This window comes from Poromitra crassiceps, assembly GCF_964638095.1.
Source record: "Poromitra crassiceps genome assembly, chromosome: 5".
Classification (NCBI taxonomy): domain Eukaryota; kingdom Metazoa; phylum Chordata; class Actinopteri; order Beryciformes; family Melamphaidae; genus Poromitra; species Poromitra crassiceps.
The window spans coordinates 60,990,421-61,011,061 of NC_139642.1; the positions used below are offsets into that span (position 1 = coordinate 60,990,421).

The 20,641-nt window shown below is 44.8% G+C and overlaps 1 protein-coding gene across 1 annotated transcript in view; it reads left to right on the plus strand.

Annotated features, from left to right (window-relative positions):
• Positions 1 to 1,590: 1,590 nt before the first annotated feature.
• Positions 1,591 to 20,641, plus strand: part of appbp2 (amyloid beta precursor protein (cytoplasmic tail) binding protein 2) — a 30,466-nt gene continuing 11,415 nt past the window's right edge. Inside the window, exons 1-6 of the mRNA XM_083637347.1 lie at positions 1,591 to 1,956; positions 4,272 to 4,360; positions 5,642 to 5,793; positions 8,422 to 8,545; positions 9,764 to 9,932; positions 19,947 to 20,036. Of these exons, the coding sequence (XP_083493473.1) occupies positions 1,819 to 1,956; positions 4,272 to 4,360; positions 5,642 to 5,793; positions 8,422 to 8,545; positions 9,764 to 9,932; positions 19,947 to 20,036 (762 nt within the window). The 5' untranslated portion in view covers positions 1,591 to 1,818. The remainder of the gene's footprint in view (positions 1,957 to 4,271; positions 4,361 to 5,641; positions 5,794 to 8,421; positions 8,546 to 9,763; positions 9,933 to 19,946; positions 20,037 to 20,641) is intronic.

Below are 20,641 nucleotides of genomic sequence, written 5' to 3' on the forward strand. Positions count from 1 at the left end.
GGTGCCATTGGCAGGGCCTGGCAACCTAATGCTACACTGCAACACTTGAAGGCAGTGACAGCAGCAGTGACTCAGAAAATGACTTATAATAATAGAAAGGGTATATTAACTTTTGGCAGGAACAACTTAACATTTCAACTCCCAGATAAGTTGAACTCAGTTTGATTTTACCTACAACAGAGAATTAGGGCGAGTCATGGGGGCGTCCCGGTGGCTGGTACCACAAAGGCTTTGTCCTTGGCACGGCTGACCCGAGTTTGAATCCGACCCGTGGACCTTTGCTGCATGTCATCCCCCCTCCCAACCTTTCCTGTCTACCTACTGTCCTATCAATAAAGGCAAGAAATGCCAAAAAAAAAAAAAAAGGGCGAGACATGATGGCAGGTGAAAAGGGTCAAAAGGCTGTTTTCACTTTCTCATACCTGTATGAGAACTGTATGTATGATACCCGTATCTTCACTTCAGTAGCACTTACATACACCAAACTTTCCAGTTTTATATCTATATTATCTATATTCTGAAGGTCTTACAGAGGGCTTTGTTATCATTCATAGCCTGATTTATATGAACAGTCAAAAAGTGGCGGCAAGATAGCTCAGCAGGCCAATATAAATAGAAAATAGAAAAAGGGAGCTTCTTGATGCTTATAAAGAATTTAATAATTAATAATAACCCTGCCTACAGCCTGACGAAGACCAGAGGTTGAAACGCGTTGCGTCTCTTGTGCCCTTGTCCTATGAAGATGTATTGTGTATTAACTATTGAGTATACCTGTACATTACTTCTTTAATATTAAATTCTTTATAAGCATCAAGAAGCTCCCTTTTTCTATTTTCTAGCCTGATTTATATATCATCATTTTATTCCTAAAATTTTCCATGGCAGATTTTTATTTATTTATTACAGTATTCTCTGATTTATGGAGTGATGAAAGTAGGCATCCAAAATTCCCTCTGTAAACATTTGGCTCTAGCATGTCAACAAAATGAAACTATAATTTTGAACCTGGCTTTTATCCAATGTTCAGATTTCTGTTCTGGAAATGTATGCACATTAAAGTAATATTTAAGTACAGGTAATGCCTCATTTGCATAATGTAAACATAACATTTCAGAAAACTTGTAATAGCTAGGCTACATTTTTTTTTGTAATTGTCTTAATAAACTGGGGAACTTTCATGGTGATATACTGTATAGAAAGTTATGTCTAATGTCTAATATCTAGTGGTTGTTCACGCTGAAGCAACGCCCAACCTTCCTGCCCCCCTTGCTTGCGTGACGTCAGACCATAGCATCAGACGAACCTGACAATTCATTTGTAGCCTACATCTTAAAAACAAAAATCTTTTTGGCAAATAAAGTTTTTTGGGGAAATCTATAGGCTATACAAAAATCTGAGGATTGTAATATTCTCATTGGGTTGCTTTAAATTCGTGTAGTAGGTAACGTTATGTGAATCTGCCCGAAAGACTCATCAAACAAACAAAATGAATGACGTGATTGCGTCACCACCAGTGAACGTTTACGTCGGGAGGACGGGGGCGCGCACGCACACGCACACTGCACGGAACGGAACTGTAGGCAGGCAGGGAGGGACGACGAAGGAGAAAGATGGACATTAAACACACAGCGTAGGCCTGCTGTGATTGTAATTCAGCCAAAGTGCAATTAATTCCACCTTGAACACAAAGCAAAGGTTATATGAGGAGTCTTGGAGGAAGAAGGGCTTTGGTCTTTGGTAAGGTAGCGCATGTAGGGAGCGTCGCGTCGGGGAGGAGGGCTGTGCTGTGGTCTGCTTCTTTTGGAAAGGGAAAACAACATGGCTGCAGTGGAGCTCGAATGGATCCCAGAGACACTGTACAACACCGCGATCTCCGCTGTGGTGGATAACTACAGTCGCTCCAGAAGGGACATACGCTCCCTGCCAGAAAACATACAATTCGATGTCTACTATAAGGTAAGATTTGTCAGCACCCGGCGCCATGTCAAACATCCGACAACAACGAACGTTACACGACTGTCTGAATTTTTGTAATCAGATGTCAACACTAACTAGCTAACGTTAGCGGTAACGGTAACGTCAATATTAACATTTGTGGGGTTCTGACCATGGTTCTGTTCTGACTGGCCTTTTCTCGCAATTCTACGTAACGTAGTTTGCCTAACGTTAGCTAATTTGACATCCGGTAACGTTAATGAAAACATACTCACTGCTCCTTGGTACACAAAATAGTTAAAGCACTTGTACAGCGTTAGTGTTGTGGCTTTGTCGTTTTGTTGCTAACCTGTGAGCCTGTGTTGACCTGAGGTGCCCACATGCTTTCCTATGAAGGGCCAACATTTCATCTAGGTGGTCTGTGAGCCAAAAATACATGTTGATGATGTTGATGTGTGAAATGACCTCATCTTAGGTCCTTTGACATATCAACATCATGTCACTGATGTAACCGCTTACAGCTCCAAGTGACAATGGGATCTTGAAATTCATTGGGAAGGGTCTTGAAAAAGGTCTTGAAAAGTATGGAATTTAACTTCAGGATTGCTGCATATACCCCTGGTAAGTGGGTTCTGTCTGTCAGTTTCCATTTTTTGTCCCACTGATGATGTCACAATGTCTATGACATGACATCATCAGTGATGACATCAGTGACATCATTATTGACCAAAATAATCTTATGACATCACTGATGATGTCATAGGCACTGATGCTGTCATAGGCATTGTGACATCATCAGTGATGTCTGTCTGTTTCTATTGTTGTCCCACTGATGATGTCACACTCTATGACATCATCAGTGGCGACATGAGTGACATCATTATTGACCAAAATCATCTTATGACATCACTGATGATGTCATAGGACTGATGATGTAATAGGCATTGTGACATCTTCAGTGACAGTGATGTCATCAGTGATGCAAAGTTGCGCAATTGTGCGCTGCGCATGCCAATAGGGCAGGCGAGGCCACGCAGCAGCCGAGCTGCGAGCCACATGCAGCGACTAGGGTTTTGATACCCTAGTTACAATCAATTTAGGGCTGTCAATCATTTAAAATATGAATCGTCAATTAATCGCATGATTGTCCATAGTTAGTAGTGACTAATCTTATCAACATGGGACTGGGCACAAATATGCTTGCTTTGTGCAAATGTATCTTTTATTATAGGAACAATCCAAAACAATGACAGATATTGTCCAGAATATTCTCCATAAATAAACTGCGCAGCCTCCCCCGCCCTGCAGCTCGCCCGCTGTACGGGGCTCTAATGACATCACTGATGACCACTGCGTGTCGCATAATGCATACACGGCCTCGCCTATGACATCACTGATGACATCATCACGGATGACATCATCACTGAACTTATATAGCCTCAGCCAGGGTGTGTGTGTGTGTCTGTCTGAGTGCGCGCGTATGTAGTGTTTTATACTTGACAACAATGCCTTGTCTGCTGCTGTCTAGATTTATGCATTTCTTTTACATTAGCGTTTATAATATTTTGAGAACTTTTGTACTAACCTATATGCACTTTCCCTATTTGAACCTGTACTGTCGGTGCCTGTCTAAGTGCAGCTCCTTTTTTTCTCAGTAAGATATTGTATGTTTGCACCTTATGTATACGCTATGTTTGCACTTGTTTTCTTAACCCTGAATGGCTTCTGAATCCACCTGCCAGGGACTCCAGATGGAAATTTAGCCTATGGCTAAATCTGTTACAATGCATCTCTTCCCCTATGGGGATTCATGTTCTATGCTCCCTGTCAAATAAACCTAATAAAAACATCACTGATGACATCACTGATGACATCACATCATTAGGTAATTAGGACAATCACCTAAAAAATCCGGCTCGGTCAGGTCACCCGCACAGCCCAGGGGCGGAAGCCATCCTCTCCGTCTGGTTCCTCCCCGATTCTACCTACTTGTACTCCCATCACGTATATAGCCAAAAGGAGGATATATATATATATACATACATATATATAGCTGTAGCTAAGCGGTTGTTCACAGTTCACACTATGCTTTATGCACTAATTTGTTTATTTTAAGTGCCTCCCATCATTTTGTAAAGACGGTGGGTGCAAAATGCATTGTATTTAAATGTACAGGGGACTTGCTTCAGCTGAGACAGACCCATCCATCCACTCAGTGTTGATTCCACCACTTGACGATCATTGTGCTCCCATTGAAGAACTAACATCCAGGTTGTTGCCGGTGAATAGTGAATCCCTTGCTCACCTTATCCCCCTTAACCCTGTGTGTGTTTCAGCTTTACCAGCAGGGCCGGCTCTGCCAGCTGGGAGGGGAGTTTTGTGAGCTGGAGGTCTTTGCTAAAGTCCTGCGGGCATCAGACAAAAGGTAAGAACAAAATGTGACCAAGCCTTGCTTGAAAGCTCACACCGCCCACAGTGACCGTCCCTGCATCCCCACGGTCCCTCCACAGATGCTTATCAGGAGGATCGTTTATATCCTGCACCGGCAGGGTTTACACCAGACTTATTATTATTTTTTCATCAGCATAGTTTATATCCTGCACTGGCAGGGTTTACACCAGACTTATTATTATTTTTTCATCAGGATAGTTTATATCCTGCACTGGCAGGGTTTACACCAGATTTTTATTTTATTTTATCAGGATCGTTTATATCCTGCACTGGCAGGGTTTACACCAGATATATTCCACAATTGCAGCCATATGGAACAACTACCGGTCACTGGGCCAGTCAAAATGGATTGAACAATGTTAGATGTACGGTAATCATTGCCAAAATTCATAACGGCTTTTTACCAAACAAAATTTTCTGCTTCAATCTTTTCCGTTGGCCTTTAGGCTTTCAAAACCATTTTCACCACTATATTTTATTTATTTTATTTAACCTTTATTTAGCCATGCAAGTCATTCATTTTTCAAAGTCATTATTTACAATGGTGAACTGGCAAAAGGCAAGGCCTCTTGAGGGAGAGGGGTAGGGACTAAAGAAATACAAAATCATTTAAAATGACAAAGGCACATTCAGAACATATACAACACAACCTATACTTAGGTCACACACGTCACAATACATGGTGTTGTGTGTGACAGCAACAATACATGAAAACATAAATAATCTAGCACACAAACAATTGTTTGTGACAGCAACATTATATAGGAAGCAAAACAATCTAGCACACAAGCAATGGGCAAGTGGCTGTTAGACCAGCAACAAGCAACAGAGTATCACATGCAGGCAGCAAAAAAGAGCAAAACAAGCAACGCACCAACAATGTGACGAACAGCAAACAAACCGCCAAAGAGCATTTTAAGTTTTGTCATGAAAAACTAAAAAACAAATGAGGTGTTTTGAGTCTAAAACACAAAGGATATGATATTACACTTTGGTAAAGCCATTTGTCCTGCCTGCCCTCTCACAAATGGTGCAGAACATCTTGTCTGTTCCGTCCCCCTTTTCAGGTCTGAACCATTTGGACTTCTCTTGCCGTTCTGGTTCTATGAGCCACTAGTCCCTCATAGAAGGTTTAAAATTGAACACTAACGGTTAAGCAGGTAGAAAAACTGCTTGGAGGCGGGGCTTTAAGACTGCTTGTTCCTTTATTGTTGATCAGGGTTGCGTTCCACTCATGGCGTCCTCCTCTCTCTAGACACCTGCTGCACCACTGCTTCCAGGCCCTGATGGACCATGGTGTGAAGGTGGCTTCAGTCCTGGCCAACTCCTTCAGCCGCCGTTGTTCTTACATCGCCGAGTCTGATGCCCACGTCAAAGAGAAGGCCATCCAGTTCGGCTTTGTGCTGGGTAAGCTTTGTGCTGGGTAAGCTGTGGTGGTGGGCTTTGTGCTGGGTAAGCTGTGGTGGTGGTAAGCTGTGGTGGTGGGTAAGCTTTGTGCTGGGTAAGCTGTGGTGGTGGTAAGCTGTGGTGGTGGGTAAGCTTTGTGCTGGGTAAGCTTTGTGCTGGGTAAGCCGTGGTGGTGGTGGTAAGCTGTGGTGGTGGGTAAGCTGTGGTGGTGGTAAGCTGTGGTGGTGGTAAGCTGTGGTGGTGGGTAAGCTTTGTGCTGGGTAAGCTGTGGTGGTGGTAAGCTGTGGTGGTGGTAAGCTGTGGTGGTGGTAAGCTGTGGTGGTGGGTGGTCCATCTTTTGATGGAGATATGTAGGGAAGCATAACGCAGTGGTGAGATGCATCATTTCTCCAAGTTTCATCTGGGTAATAAATGGTCTCTGAGATCTTGCATGTGATGGATGAGCAAACAATCGGAAACGAATCCATATTCCCCGACTGATTTGATCACCTGGTCATCTGATTTGATCACCTGGTCATCTGATTTGATCACCTGGTCATCTGATTTGATCAGATGTCCCGGCACACACAGTTTAAGAAAAAAATATCTTATTTATTGTGGGCAAACAAGGTGATGAACGTTTCGCCTAGAAGGCTTCGTCAGCCTTCTAGGCGAAACGTTCATCACCTTGTTTGCCCACAATAAATAAGATATTTTTTTCTTAAACTGTGTGTGCCGGGACATCTGTCACCTACTAGTATCCTCTGACCCAGGCACCCGTATACTTTTTATATATCTTTATGGGAGTCGTGCTTGCTAACTGTTTTTCCATCTGATTTGATCACCTGGTCATCTGATTTGATCACCTGGTCATCTCTGACAAAAAAAAGCTGAATGATGCATCTCACCACTTTATTTACCCTCTTCAATATTTCACTGATCGGCCCGAGGGAGGGGAGGGGAGCGCTGCTCTGTGTGTTTATTTGTCTGCATGACAGACATGCACTAAATGTGACAGAAACATTAGGACTGTAGTCATCTCGGTCGACTGCAATTCTACCTCCTCTCCAACCGATCGATTGGTCGATGGGGAAACAAAAAATCTGCACGTTATCTCTAGATGAACTAAGTGTGGTTTCACACTCAGGACCCGGGACCGTTTCCGAGCACACTTGCCCCCAAACTGACCCCAGGTCCGGTTCGTTTGATGAGTGTGAACGGTGCGTTCTGCACCCGGGCACGGGACAGCGAACCATGCCCGGGTCCACTTGAAAAGGTGGTTTCCTGCGTGCCCGGGCGCCGTGCACTCGAGTGTGAACACAAGCGTACCCAAACACTGAAGTGGACTGCTATTTCTTTACTGTGTGTCGACCGGTTATTTATGGTTTGGGCTTTTGTTAGCCTGGAAACCTGACGCTAGCTACCAGCTAGCTCATTTGCAGATGCAGTGCAGTGCAATGTGAATTGGTTTGGCGATGCCAGGCTAGTTCATCACTGTATATAAAACAAACCATACACACACTTGTAGTTACATCTTGCAGTAGATCACAGAAACAAAAGTCCAAACCATAGAATAAACTGCTCATCCACTCCAATTCTATCCACATCATCCACTTGGCAAAGGTTGAAATGCAATGTAATGAACGTTCGCCTACTCTTCTTCTTTGTTGTGTTTATTGGCGGATTGCAAGCCAACTAGATGCATATCGCCACCTGTTGTATGGGAGCCAGTGTTCCCGGGAATGGAACAGAATTTGTAATGTGAAAGCTGACCAGCGACGGGGAGGGGGGCAATCGTACTCGGGCACGGAACAAATGAACAAAAGCAATCGTTCCCAGTGAGAAAACACAGTGCACTATACCTGGTTGCCTAAATCATGAAAAGCTAAATTTGCAGCAATATTAGATTATTTTTAACCTAATTATTTTATACTGAAAAGTTAACAGACTTGACCACCATGCACCTGCCCATATTCAGCTGCGATGTGAAAGTAACACAGCTGTCAGAAGATGGTTATGAAAATAATATTGTGCTAGCACTGTGGCGTGGCTACTAGTCAGAAAGAAGGATAGTGAGAGAGTTGTTATTTTTGCTAGCTCAAGCGAGCCCAGCTTTATTCCAGTCTAACATCTTATAAGTCTAGCGGAGTTGGAAGAGCTAACAATTTAGCAACTTTAGCTTTAACTTTAACCTTAGCAGCTCATGAGAAAACCTGCCATACCACACATTCTTCTTGCTGGCTGTGTGCTGAAATGCGTCCGTTGTTTGTCCTCGATAACTGACCCTTCTTATTGTTACTTTCGTCCCCCGCTGTTTGCTCTCCATTCAGCCTGGATAACATGCTAAATGTGCTAGCCTATTAGCCAGAGTTCATAACGTCACTTCTGCTCCTGTGTGCGCTTCGAGAAAATGTCCGTGTTGCTTTCGCGGCGTGTCACTTTCGTGCTTTTCTCTTAGAAAACTCATTTTCTCGTATGAAAGTAACACCAGCGATTGTCTGACCGAGAAGAATTTGGCGGGAACAGGAGAACATCGACCTACCAACCAAACCGACCTGAAAATGAGGCATCTCACCAAGTTGTTCCTGATTGGTCCAGAGGGAGGACGGCCTTGTTTACCGTTGGAGTAATGGCGTGTTTGAATTGCAGGTGGCTTCCTGTCTGATGCGGGCTGGTATGGAGACGCAGAGAAAGTGTTCCTGTCGTGCCTGCAGCTGTGCACGCTGCACAGTGAGGTCCTGCATTGGTACCGGGCTGTGGAATGCTGCGTCAGGTCAGACTCAAATAGATCACCATTAGGATGATGTGACGGGTTCAAGGTATACCACGGTTTGAAAAAGTCACAGTTCCCAAACCACTAATATTTTCCATCATGCCGTTCCGACGTTATCAGCTCATCAGCTAATTTCCGAAAGCACTGAGCAGCGCTGCTAGTGTGAACTGCTGGCCATCAGTTACAGGTCACTCTACTAGAGTTGCAACGACTACCGTAATTGATTAATTGATTAGTCGATCGACAGAAAAGTAATCGACAACTATTTTGATAATCGAATAATCGTACAATTTTAAGAGAAAAGGTCTAAATTCACTGATTCCAGCTTCTTAAATGTGAATATTTTCTGGTTTCTTTACTCCTGTAGGACAGTAAACTGATATTATCTTTGAGATGTTGACAAAACAAGACGATTGAGGGCGTCCTCTTGGGCTTTGGGAAACACTGATGGTCATTTGCTACCATTTTCTGACATTTTATAGACCAAAACAACTAATCGATTACCGGTAATCGAGAAAATAATCGACAGATTAATCGATTATGAAAATAATCGTTAGTTGCAGCCCTACTGTTACATACCTTTGTAAAGGGAAGGTTTGGGCTTTTACATCATGTTTCTCTCACCTATGAAATCTAATTACAGTGATTTTTGTGATCCCTGTTGTGATACAGTAGCATTATTGTGCTTTACCAGGCAGGTGTCGAGCTGAGTGCTATATCATCTAGAATCTATCCAAAAGTCCCCAAGCTTAGGGTTAAGCATCTTATGAAGCATACTACTTTGTGCCAGTATTCAATATCTTTGAATTTGACTATTTTCATGCCCAAAACAAACACACAAGCAAACAAATCTCAAATGTAAAGTACCGGTATCTATCATTCTAAAGTATTGTTTCCCTGAAATTGTATTCTTATTATACAGTAGTGTAAACACATCTGAACAGGTATTTAGACCATAGGACACAAAGACTATGTGACACTTAGGATAATAACAACAATCAATGCATAATTGTGTGGAATCTCTGTTGTGGAATTAAAATGTTGTGTGTTGCGTCATATCAGAACTGGAGCACACTGAATCGTCCAATATGTGATTCTTAATAATGAACTCTGTATCAAACCTACAGTATATATTGGCAAATCCACATTTTGTCCTATCTCCAGTCTTTGACAGCTAGTACTCGGTTGCCAACAGTTGTCCCCGTCTCGTCTCCACAGGCTGCTTCATGTCCGCAACGGCAACTGCAAGTACCACCTGGGGGAGGAGACCTTCAAGCTGGCCCAGTCTTACATGGACAAACTAGCCAAACATGGCCACCAGGCCAACAAGGCAGCGCTGTACGGCGAGCTCTGTGCCTTGCTCTTCGCCAAAAGCCACTATGATGAAGTAGGTCGCACCTCTCATGTCTGGAAGTGGTACGATATATTGCAATACTGTACATAATTTACTGAAAATTGTAAAATGGAGCTAAAATACAACATGCTGTGCACCACCCAGGTAGTGTAATAATATGTCAAGTCAAGTCAAGTCAAGTTTATTTATATAGCCCTAATTCACAAGCATGTCTCAGAGGGCTTCACAGAAAGTATGTCTAGCTGATTCTAGCTAACACACAGTAACAAGAATATACAGAATAAAGATAACATTTGAACATTTGAAGAAAGCAGGAGAGTGGAGGAGGGAGGGAGAGGGAGGAGGGAGGAGAGGGGGGAGGTGGGGAGAAAATAGGAAATGTGGAGAGGTGGGAGGGCGCAGGGGAAGGAGAGCAGTGGGAATGTGAGAGAGGGGAGAGGACAGAGAGGAGGAGAGAACAGAGAAGGAGAGGTGGAAGGGTACAGGGGAGGTAGAGTAGAGGTAGGGTCTAGGGTGGAGGGAGGGAGGGAGGAGAGGGGGGAGGTGGGGAGAAAATAGGAAATGTGGAGGAGGAGAGAACAGGGGAGGAGAGATGAGGGTGCAGGGGAGGGAGAGCCAGGGTAGGGGTAGGGTCTAGGGTTGGGGGAGGGGAGGGAGTAGGATACGGGCCCGGATTAGGGCGAGGGTGGGGAGAAATGGGAAATGTGGAGGAGGAGAGAACAGAGAAGGAGAGGGTGCAGGGGAGGGAGAGCAGGGGGAATGTGAGAGGGAGGAGAGGGCAGAGAGGAGGAGAGAACAGAGAAGGAGAGGTGGGAGGGCGCAGGGGAAGGAGAGCAGTGGGAATGTGAGAGAGGGGAGAGGACAGAGAGGAGGAGAGAACAGAGAAGGAGAGGTGGAAGGGTACAGGGGAGGTAGAGTAGAGGTAGGGTCTAGGGTGGAGGGAGGGAGTAGGATACGGGCCCGGATTAGGGCGAGGGTGGGGAGAAAATGGGAAGTGTGGAGGAGGAGAGAACAGAGAAGGAGAGGTGGGAGGGTGCAGGGGAAGGAGAGCAGGGGGAATGTGAGAGAGGGGGGAGGACAGAGAGTAGAGGTGCAGGGGAAGGAGAGCAGGGGAAGAAGAGCAGGGGGAATGTGAGAGAGGGGGGAGGACAGAGGGTAGAGGTAGGGTCTAGGGTGGAGGGAGGGAGTAGGATACGGGCCCGGATTAGGGCGAGGGTGGGGGGAAAATGGGAAATGTGGAGGAGGAGAGGACAGAGAAGGAGAGGTGGGAGGGTGCAGGGGAAGGAGAGCAGGGGGAATGTGAGAGAGGGGGGAGGACAGAGAGGCAGAGAAGGAGAGGTGGGAGGGTGCAGGGGAAGGAGAGCAGGGGGAATGTGAGAGAAGGGAGAGCAGGAAGTGGCAGGGATTCAGGAAAATAGGGGAGAAGAGGAGAAGGAGCAGAGGGGGGGGAGAATGAGGAGAGAGCAGGAGAAGGGAGGGGGATGTGGGGGAGGAAAGAGCATGGAAAGAGAGGAGAACAAGAAGGGGGAAGAAGGGAAGAAGCGGGGAAAGGGGGAAAGAGAGGGGGGGGGGGAGAAGATCAGACAACTGACTACTCTAAGCATTAACCAGAGCTAACTGGGACATAGTATCTAGCTAATCTACAGCCTAATCTGGCCTATCCTACCCTGCTCTAGTCTGATTTTAGCCTGAACACTAACAGGTCAGCCTTAGGCTGTAGCTAATCTATCGCCTACCTAAGCTGTTCTAAACCAACCGGCAGCCCTCGACCAGTGATGAAGAGCACCGATGCCCCCCGACCCGGCCCCCGCCCACATATGGCGTGGGAGGGAAGGCCAGGCCGGGACACAGCGGCACCCCCTCACCCCCAGTGAACGCAAGAAAACCTTTCCACCATATGGATCGCCGCATGGATTGCCCCAGTGACTTGGCTGAGGAGGAACCTTGTGAGGTCGTTGTGCTAGGGGCTGCGGCCCAGGCGGACCCAACCCCCACGCGACCCGCCCCCCCAGCCCCCAGCCACCAGCATAGTGACTGAGAGCGTGAGAGCAGGCCACGCGGGGGACGGGCCCACCCACCAGGCCACAGCAGCGGACCCCCATCTGGGGACTCCCCTCCGAGACAGGCCGAGAGATGCCGGGCTAAACCATGCACAGAGTTTCCGATAATGAAACTCTGTGAATGGTTTATTATGGAAATAAAATGTACAAGAGAACAGAAAATTGAAAATGTAAAAAAAGAGTCCAACAGAAGGGATATAAAAATGTAATTTTTAAATTATCCTAAGATCAGGGAAGGGAGTTGAAAATCTAAAAAGTAGAGTCCAAAAAGAAATAGAAAATGCAGTCTTTAAGTGTTCGTAGGTTTAGAGAATACTAGTTAATTAGCTAGGTGACAAAAAGGGTAACAAGATTGGGAGTTCCATGAGGATGATCTGAGGAATCCATGAGTCCGCGTTGTTGAGGCTGGGGGGGGGGGGGGGGGGGGTCCCCCCCTTCCCTTAGGCAGGCAGGTGACCAGGATGATGAGGATAGGGGTCGGTGGTGGTGAAGAGCCCGGGGTGTCAGACAGTAGATGGAGTAGCGGGTAGATGGCCTAGGGTGACGACAGGTGGCTAGGGCGATGACGGCCGGACCTAGGGCTGCAGCGGCGGGGGTGTACGTCAGGCCAATGAAGGACACCTGAGGGGGAGAGAGAGAAGAGAGCGGGGGAATCTGCGCAGAGGTGGAACTAACTCTATAGACAACAATAGAATTAGGTCCAAACAAAATTTATTAGGATTTTATTTTATTTTTTTTATTTTTTAGGATGACTAATACTATACTGCTAATTCAGGTCTAAGTACCACCTAACACCACTGTCAATGATTCGGCCCTGTTTAGCGAACCTTAATCATGACCTACAACAAACAAAACTAAATTAGGTCAAGTCTAAGTTTATACTGATACTGCTGGCTTGTGATTGCCCGCTCAGCAGTTCAGGACTAGTTTTTTTTCACCAGCTATTAGATTTTGTATCTAAGCTACTGGGTCAAATGATGCCATATTATTAAATTAGGTCAAGTATAAGTTTATAATGATATTGCTGGCTTGAGACAGCCCGCTCAGCAATTCAGGATTGTATGTACTCAAGAGCTAATAAATATTTCTAAAGAATGACATCATCAAACACAACTATCAAGCACAGCCAAATGATTGGGAGAATAAATGGGTTTTGAGTCTAGTTTTGAAGATTTCAATGGAGCCAGCTTCCCTAACTGACAGAGGAAGCTGGTTCCAGAGATGTGGAGCACGGTAAGAGAATGCTCTGCTACCTGCTGATTTTTTCTTAATTTTAGGGACGGTAAGATAATTACCGTCCTGTGAGCGGAGAGTACGCGTGGGAACATAGGGAATGATTAGCTCAGATAAGTACGGAGGTGCGAGCCCATGCAGGGATTTATAGGTTAACAGAAGCACCTTAAAGTCTGATCTGGCCTGAATTGGGAGCCAGTGGAGGGAGATTAAGACCGGAGTTATATGATCAAACTTCTTAGTTCTAGTTAGAATTCTAGCAGCGGCGTTTTGCACGAGTTGTAATTTATTTGTGCTACAAAGTGGAAGGCCAGAGAATAAGACGTTACAGTAGTCGAGTCTAGATGAAACAAAGGCGTGTATTAAGGTTTCGGCATCCGTTGCATTTAGCAAGGGACGGATCTTTGAAATATTGCGGAGATGAAAGAAAGCTATTTTAGTGATATCCTTAATGTGAGCATCGAATGACAGAGTAGGATCAAAGGTAACACCTAGGTTTTTCACCTTTGAGTTTGGAGTAATTACGCAGTTCTCAATGTTCAGACTAAGATCAGTGAGAAATGGAAGTTGGGTTTTTGGGCCAACAACTAGTAGTTCAGTTTTGTTGGCGTTTAGTCGTAAGAAATTATTTGACATCCAGTCTGTAACAGCGATTAAGCAGGATTCAAGATTAGCGAGTTTAGAGCGATCGTCTGGTCTAATTGGTATATAAATTTGGGTATCATCGGCATAACAGTGAAAGTTAATGCCATATCTACGGAAAATTTCGCCAAGAGGCAGTAAGTAAACTCCAAAGAGTAAGGGACCCAGGACTGATCCCTGCGGTACACCAAACTTCACTGAGGAGAAAGTGGACATGATATTTTTATATGAGACACAATGTGTCCTATCAGACAAATATGACTTTAGCCAGGATAGGGCAGTGCCCCGGATACCTACGTAGTTAGATAAGCGGTCTAGGAGGATCTTATGATCGATTGTATCGAAGGCTGCGCTTAAGTCTAATAAAATGAGAAGAGAGGAGAAATTAGAGTCGGACGCGAGGAGAAGGTCATTGGTTACTTTTGTAAGAGCAGTTTCAGTACTATGGAGTGATCTAAAACCAGATTGAAAGGGATCGAGAAGTTTATTATGCGAGAGGTAGTCAGTTAATTGTGTTGAGACTACTTTTTCAAGAACTTTAGAGAGGAAGGGGAGATTTGAGATTGGCCTGAAGTTGTTAAGAACCTCAGAATCAAGGTTTGGCTTTTTAAGTAGAGGTTTGATTACAGCAGATTTGAAGGAGGCAGGGACAGTGCCAGAGGAGAGGGAGCTATTGATAATGTTAAGTAAGGGGGGGCCTAGTATTGGAAGGAGTTCCTTAATCAACTTTGCAGGGAGAGGGTCGAATAAACAGGTTGTGGATTTAGATGAAAGTACAATTTTTGAAAGTGCATTTAGGGAGATAGTCTCAAAATTCGAGAGTATAGTACTCTCGTCTAAGGTTCTAAGGACAGGGCTAGGAAAGGGGTTAGCACCCTTTGTGAGTAATAGAGAGTTGCTAATTTCATCTCTAATACAGATAATTTTACGGTTAAAGAAGTCAAGGAAATCATTAGCTGTAAATGGAGAGTTTGTATTGGGGGATGGTTTGCGAGTAAGATTTGCGACCGTGTCAAATAAAAATTTAGGATTATTTTTATTAGTGTTAATAAGATCTGATAGGTAGGAGGCTCTTGCAGCGGAGAGCATACATTTGTATTTTAATAGGCTATCACTCCAAGCTAGTCGATAGACTTCAAGCTTGGATGATCGCCATTTACGTTCTAGTTTTCTGCATATTAGTTTTTGTGCGCGTGTATCGTCAGTATACCAAGGCGAGGGTTTTTTAGGGCGACGGATTTTAGTACGTAGAGGTGCGATAGAATCAAGCGAGGTGAGTAGGATTGAATTAAATTGATTTGTGAATTCATTAATGGAGTCGATCCGCTCTGGGAGAGAGGAAAGCGGCCCCGATAACAAATCAGCGAGTTCAGTGGGAGTAGAACTATCGATACGCCGGGCGGTATAGGTATCAGCTAGGTTTGATTGCCGGAGGGGCAGGTCTATTTTAAATTGAATGAGATAATGATCTGACAGTGCTGGAGGGTAAATCATGACTGACAGATCTGAGACGTTAATCCCACGAGCAAGGACGAGATCAAGCGTGTTGCCGTTAGAATGCGTTTGTTCATGAACCAACTGAGCAAAGCCAAGGGTGTCGACTAAAGATAGAAAGGCTTTGCAGAGTGGGTCAGCTTTACGGTTAACATGAATATTGAAATCGCCAATGATAAGGATATTATCCGTGCGGGTTACGAGGTCAGAGAGAAAATTGGAAAATTCATCCAGAAAAGATGAATAGGGCCCAGGTGGGCGGTAGAGCATAACTAGGTAGAAGGCTCCGAGGCCAGCTATATTAGAGTGTCTCATAGTAAGTATCTCACAAGATAGGAGCTTATACTTTTGATCCTGTAGAAGACCTAGATTTGAGTTATAAATTAGGCCAACGCCCCCACCATTTCTTGACATTCTGGCAACATGCGAATTGTCAAAGTTAGGGGGGGAGGCTTCAATGAGTGGAAGAACAACGTCCGGTTTTAGCCAGGTTTCGCATAATCCCATAACGTCAATATTATGTTCAATGATTAAGTCATTGACGAGGAGGGCTTTATTGGTGATTGATCTGATATTAATGAATCCAAATCGAATAGATTTATCATCAATATTAGTTAATTTAGAGCATTCGATACCAAGAGTAGATTTAATCTCAATGAGGTTGGTGTTTGACGTTTTGAGGGGTGGACGAGAGCGGCGTGAGGGGACGGAGCGACGAAGAGAAACTGTGCTAATTTGAGAGATCGTGGTATAATACGGAGACGGAGCGGCGGTGGTAATAGTCGGATTAATAACAATAAGGTTTGGGTTAGGATATTGCAGAGCGTTTATGGGTCGGTTACTAGTAATAGTGCGGCGCGGACGGAGCACAGTCTGTATTGGATAGACTAAGTTAATTGAACTAGCAGACTCCACAACCGCACAAGTAGAACTAACAGGCTGTCTAGCAGCCTGTGGCCCTGCATGTTGTGGGTGAAACTGTCATTCAAGGATAATAGTCTGGGTTTGCCGTAGGCAACTATCCAGGTTTTTTTGATAAGGTGCTAGCACCCAATGGGGTAGGGTGGATGCCATCCATCTTAAGCATGCCAGTCATGCTTCTAAAAGAGGGCCAGTTATCTAAGAATAGGTAGCCCTTGTCAGCACAGTGTTTGGCCAGCCAGTTGTTGAGCCAAAACAGCCTGCTAAAAATGTCAGAGTTAAGTGTGACAGGGAGGGGACCAGAGACAATTAATGGATGCCGACTCATCTTGCTAGCAAAAGCACAGGTCCTAGTTATGCTGTGCTTTGTGATCTCCGATTGTTTAAACCTGGCATTGTTGGTGCCAACGTGTAGTATGATGTTATCATGGGTAGCCTGGGTAATTGTCTGTTTATGGCTGTTTGTTAGCACCCTAAGAGTAGCTTCAATGTCGGGTACTCTGGCCCCGGGCAGACAAACTATCTCGGCTGGTGTGTTAAGCTTGATATTGCGGGTTATAGAGTCTCCAATCAATAGAATAGAGGGTTTAATATTGTCGGGCGGAGCGGACGACACAGCATGCTGAACAGGAGAGTTAGCAAGCGGCGTGAATCTATTTCGGATCTCAACCGAAGTGGTTTGTTGGGAAACGGGCTGCACAGCGGCGGGCTGTGCACGTTTAACGCCACGGCAGTGTGAGACAACTGTAAACCCATCATCCACAGACTGTGGGGCCAACGAGACATTGGCCGGGTTGTTCTGCTCGTGCTGCGGAGTAGCATTAACGGGGGTACCAGCTGGACCGCAGCTAGCATCCTCGCTTAATTCACAATACACATCAGCTACTGAGGTACATTGTAAATGATCAGGGAAGCCAGTCTGGTTAAGTGTAACAAGACTATCATTAGGTGACTGGCGTTTATCGTTCTCTAGTTGGGAAACACGGTTTTCTAATAGATTAATCATATCTAAGAGAGAGTGGATAGTAAGAATTGGATCGATCTTACCCGATTCGGGGGGGAGATGGCTAGCGTTAGCCATGTCCGGAGCGTGTCGTAGTGCTGCGGCCAGAAGCAGCTCACGCCGTTGCGGTGCCCGGGGACCTGGGGCCTTGGGAGCAGAGGCTGGTAGCCTAGGTTGACGCCGGGGCAGTGCGGGCCAGTCCGGGGACCTGAGGCCATTAGGAGCAGAGGCTGGTAGCCTAGGTTGACGCCGGACCAGTCGCTCGGATGTTGTGGCTAGTTGTTGTGCGATGAGGACCCGGGATACTGAGGGAGCTGGTGTTGAAGTAGTATCAGGCAGCAGCTTGAAAATAACTTCATCATCCGAAGGAAATGAGCGTGATTCCACGGATCCACTAAGCGTAGTCGTATTGGATAGTCCCGTAGCATGGTGATTATCCGGGGGGGAGAACGAGAGCATTGTAAACAGTTTAACGTTAGCTGTTAGCTGGTGGCTAGCAGCTCTTGTTTACGTTAGCCTAGCAGGCGGCTAGGCTAACGTTTAGCGATAGAACGGTTGTTTCAGATGTCCGCGGATTGAGAGAGAAGAGTTATTAAGTAGCGATGTGATATCGCAGGCAGAGAAAAGATAAGATAGCAAAAGGTAGGCGAGGAATTGGCAAAATAAGTCGTAATAGGCAGAGCTGAAAACACCGGTATCACACAGCGTCGCAGCGTTGTGACGTCACGTATGTACATCACTTTATACTGATGACTTAGAGGACAAATTTAGTCAGTGTTGAGTAGTGTGTTACTGAACGCACTGAAATAACAAGTGTTCTTATTGTGTCACTGAACACACGGATGTGCAAATAAATCGATATGGCGATATATCGCGATATTTTTCTGAAATATCGATACAGTATTGCGGAAATTTTTTTTGCGATGTATTGCCGTATCGATTTTATTGCACAACCCTATTTACCTCTGTGCTGCTTTTTAATATATTACACGTTGGTGTGTGATTTCTGTCTGGAAATGACTTTGAAGCACTAATAAAACCTACTACTAGCAGCCACATGAGGATTGTAGACGGGTAAAGTCACCAGCAGAGGAAATCACACCTCAATACCTTTACACAATATCAAGGCAAAAAGAACAATGAACTAACAAAGAAATTGATATAAAACATGAGGAAAATGTGTATGTTTTCAGTGTAATATATAATATATAATATAAATGTGTACGTTTTCAGTATAATATATAATATAAAATGTGTACGTTTTCAGTATAATATATAATGTATAATATAAAATGTGTACGTTTTCAGTATAATATATAATATATAATATAAAATGTGTATGTTTTCAGTGTAATATATAATATAAAATGTGTACGTTTTCAGTATAATATATAATATAAAATGTGTACGTTTTCAGTATAATATGTAATATAAAATGTGTACGTTTTCAGTATAATATATAATATAAAATGTGTACGTTTTCAGTAACACAAGCAAGACCACACACACCGTCGTTCAAAGAACCCCAATGTCCAAATAAAAGACAACCAGTGTTTGGAATAACGCCGTTTAAAAGAACGGCGTTAGGTAACGCCGTTATTTTTTCAGTAACGGGGTAATCTAACTAATTACTGTTTCCGTCGTTACAACGCCGTTATCGTTACTGAACGCTAAATGCGGTGCGTTACTATGAAATGATTGAGTAAACTACCCGTAGCCTACACTAGTGTTGTCAAGTGAGGAGACCGGGTGGGTTATAACGAGATAAACGATTATGATTGGCTAAGGCAGAGTCATGTGTTTCATGGTAGCCAATCGGAGCCAGTGTTACACACGAGCCAGGAGTCAGGACACGGGCGACACACACACACAGACACACCAAACAGATTCGAGGAAGAAGCAGAAATGGCGAGTCCGGAGTAGAGAGCTGCGCGGGGCTGAAATTTCGGCCCAAGCCCTCCCCGGCCCGTGACATGCAGACCCGTGCCCGATCCAGCCCGTTGCGAGGCCCGAAGCCAATATTACGATATAATGACACATCTCTCTCCCTCTCTGTTCCGCGTGCTGCGTCGCCGCGCGGCCGTCCTGCGCAGCCTCTCTCTGTCTGTCTCTCTGACTCTCTCTCTCTCTCTCTGTGTTCGGGAGCTGTCCGCTCGCTGTACATGGACGGACAGGGTCTGTGTGTGGCTATGGGAGTGTCTGTGCACCTCTCCTCCTCTTTGTCTGACTGCTCCGCTGTGTAAAATCAAGCGAGTACGCTAATACAACATTATTTAATTGAATTATTGAAACGGCCCGACCCCGGACCTATTAATTAAAAATAAATAAAAAACAAGCCCGGCCTCGGCCCGAGGGGCCCGTGAGGGTACCCTCAGGTTTGCAGCAATCCATGAAAATTTGGCATTTTCAAGGTGGAGATAACGCAAATAGTTACTTTCCCTGGTAACTAGTTACTTTTATTATAGAGTAATTCAGTTACTAACTCAGTTACTTTTTGGAACAAGTAGTGAGTAACTATAACTAATTACTTTTTTAAAGTAACGTTCCCAACACTGAAGACAACTGCAGAAATGGATGAGAAGTCAAGTTCAAACCCGGGCTTTTGAAATACACACGTCCTGTGTGAACAGCCCCTTTATATAAACACATTTCAACTACCGTACTCTTTTTTTAAGCCATGTGTTTTTCTCCCAGGCATACAGGTGGTGTATAGAGGCTATGAAGGAAATTACACCAGGGCTGCCTGTCAAAGTGGTGGTGGATGTTCTCCGACAAGCCTCCAAGGTAACATGCCTTTCACACGTCACTGGACTACGTTCATTTATAGTCGCTTTTGGACCAAACACCTCTGGGGACTCCCTGAGAGGAACCGCCCGCTGGGGAGGTTCCCCGACAACGACATACCTTCAACGGCTTTTTTCTGTTTGCATTCGCACCGCCAAATAGGAACCATAGGAACGATGAAGTAAAGTAAGCCGGCCGGTGGTTAGCGTGCTAACCGCTACTAGTAGCTTCACAGTAAAGCAAGTGAGCGTTCACGGGCGATGATACTATTTTGGCTAACAATTAACGAGCTAATGTTAGTGGCTAAAAAAAAGGCAAGTTAACGTCAGTGAAGTTTGAACAATCAACGTACAGTACACTTACGTCTGGACCACTAAAAAGCTTCCTCTTGTGCTGGGAAAGTACCTACCCTGAAGTAGGAGCTAAAAAGGTTCCCTCTAAACGGCGCTTTAAGAACTACAATGGTTCCCAGTTCCTGCGGTGCGAACACAACAAAAAAAGGGTAGAGTTCCTCCAACTGTCCCTAGAACTATGAAAAGGTTCCTGCGGTCCGAAAGCACCTTATGTTCCACCATGTTATTGAGACATCACTGCGGCTTGGTATA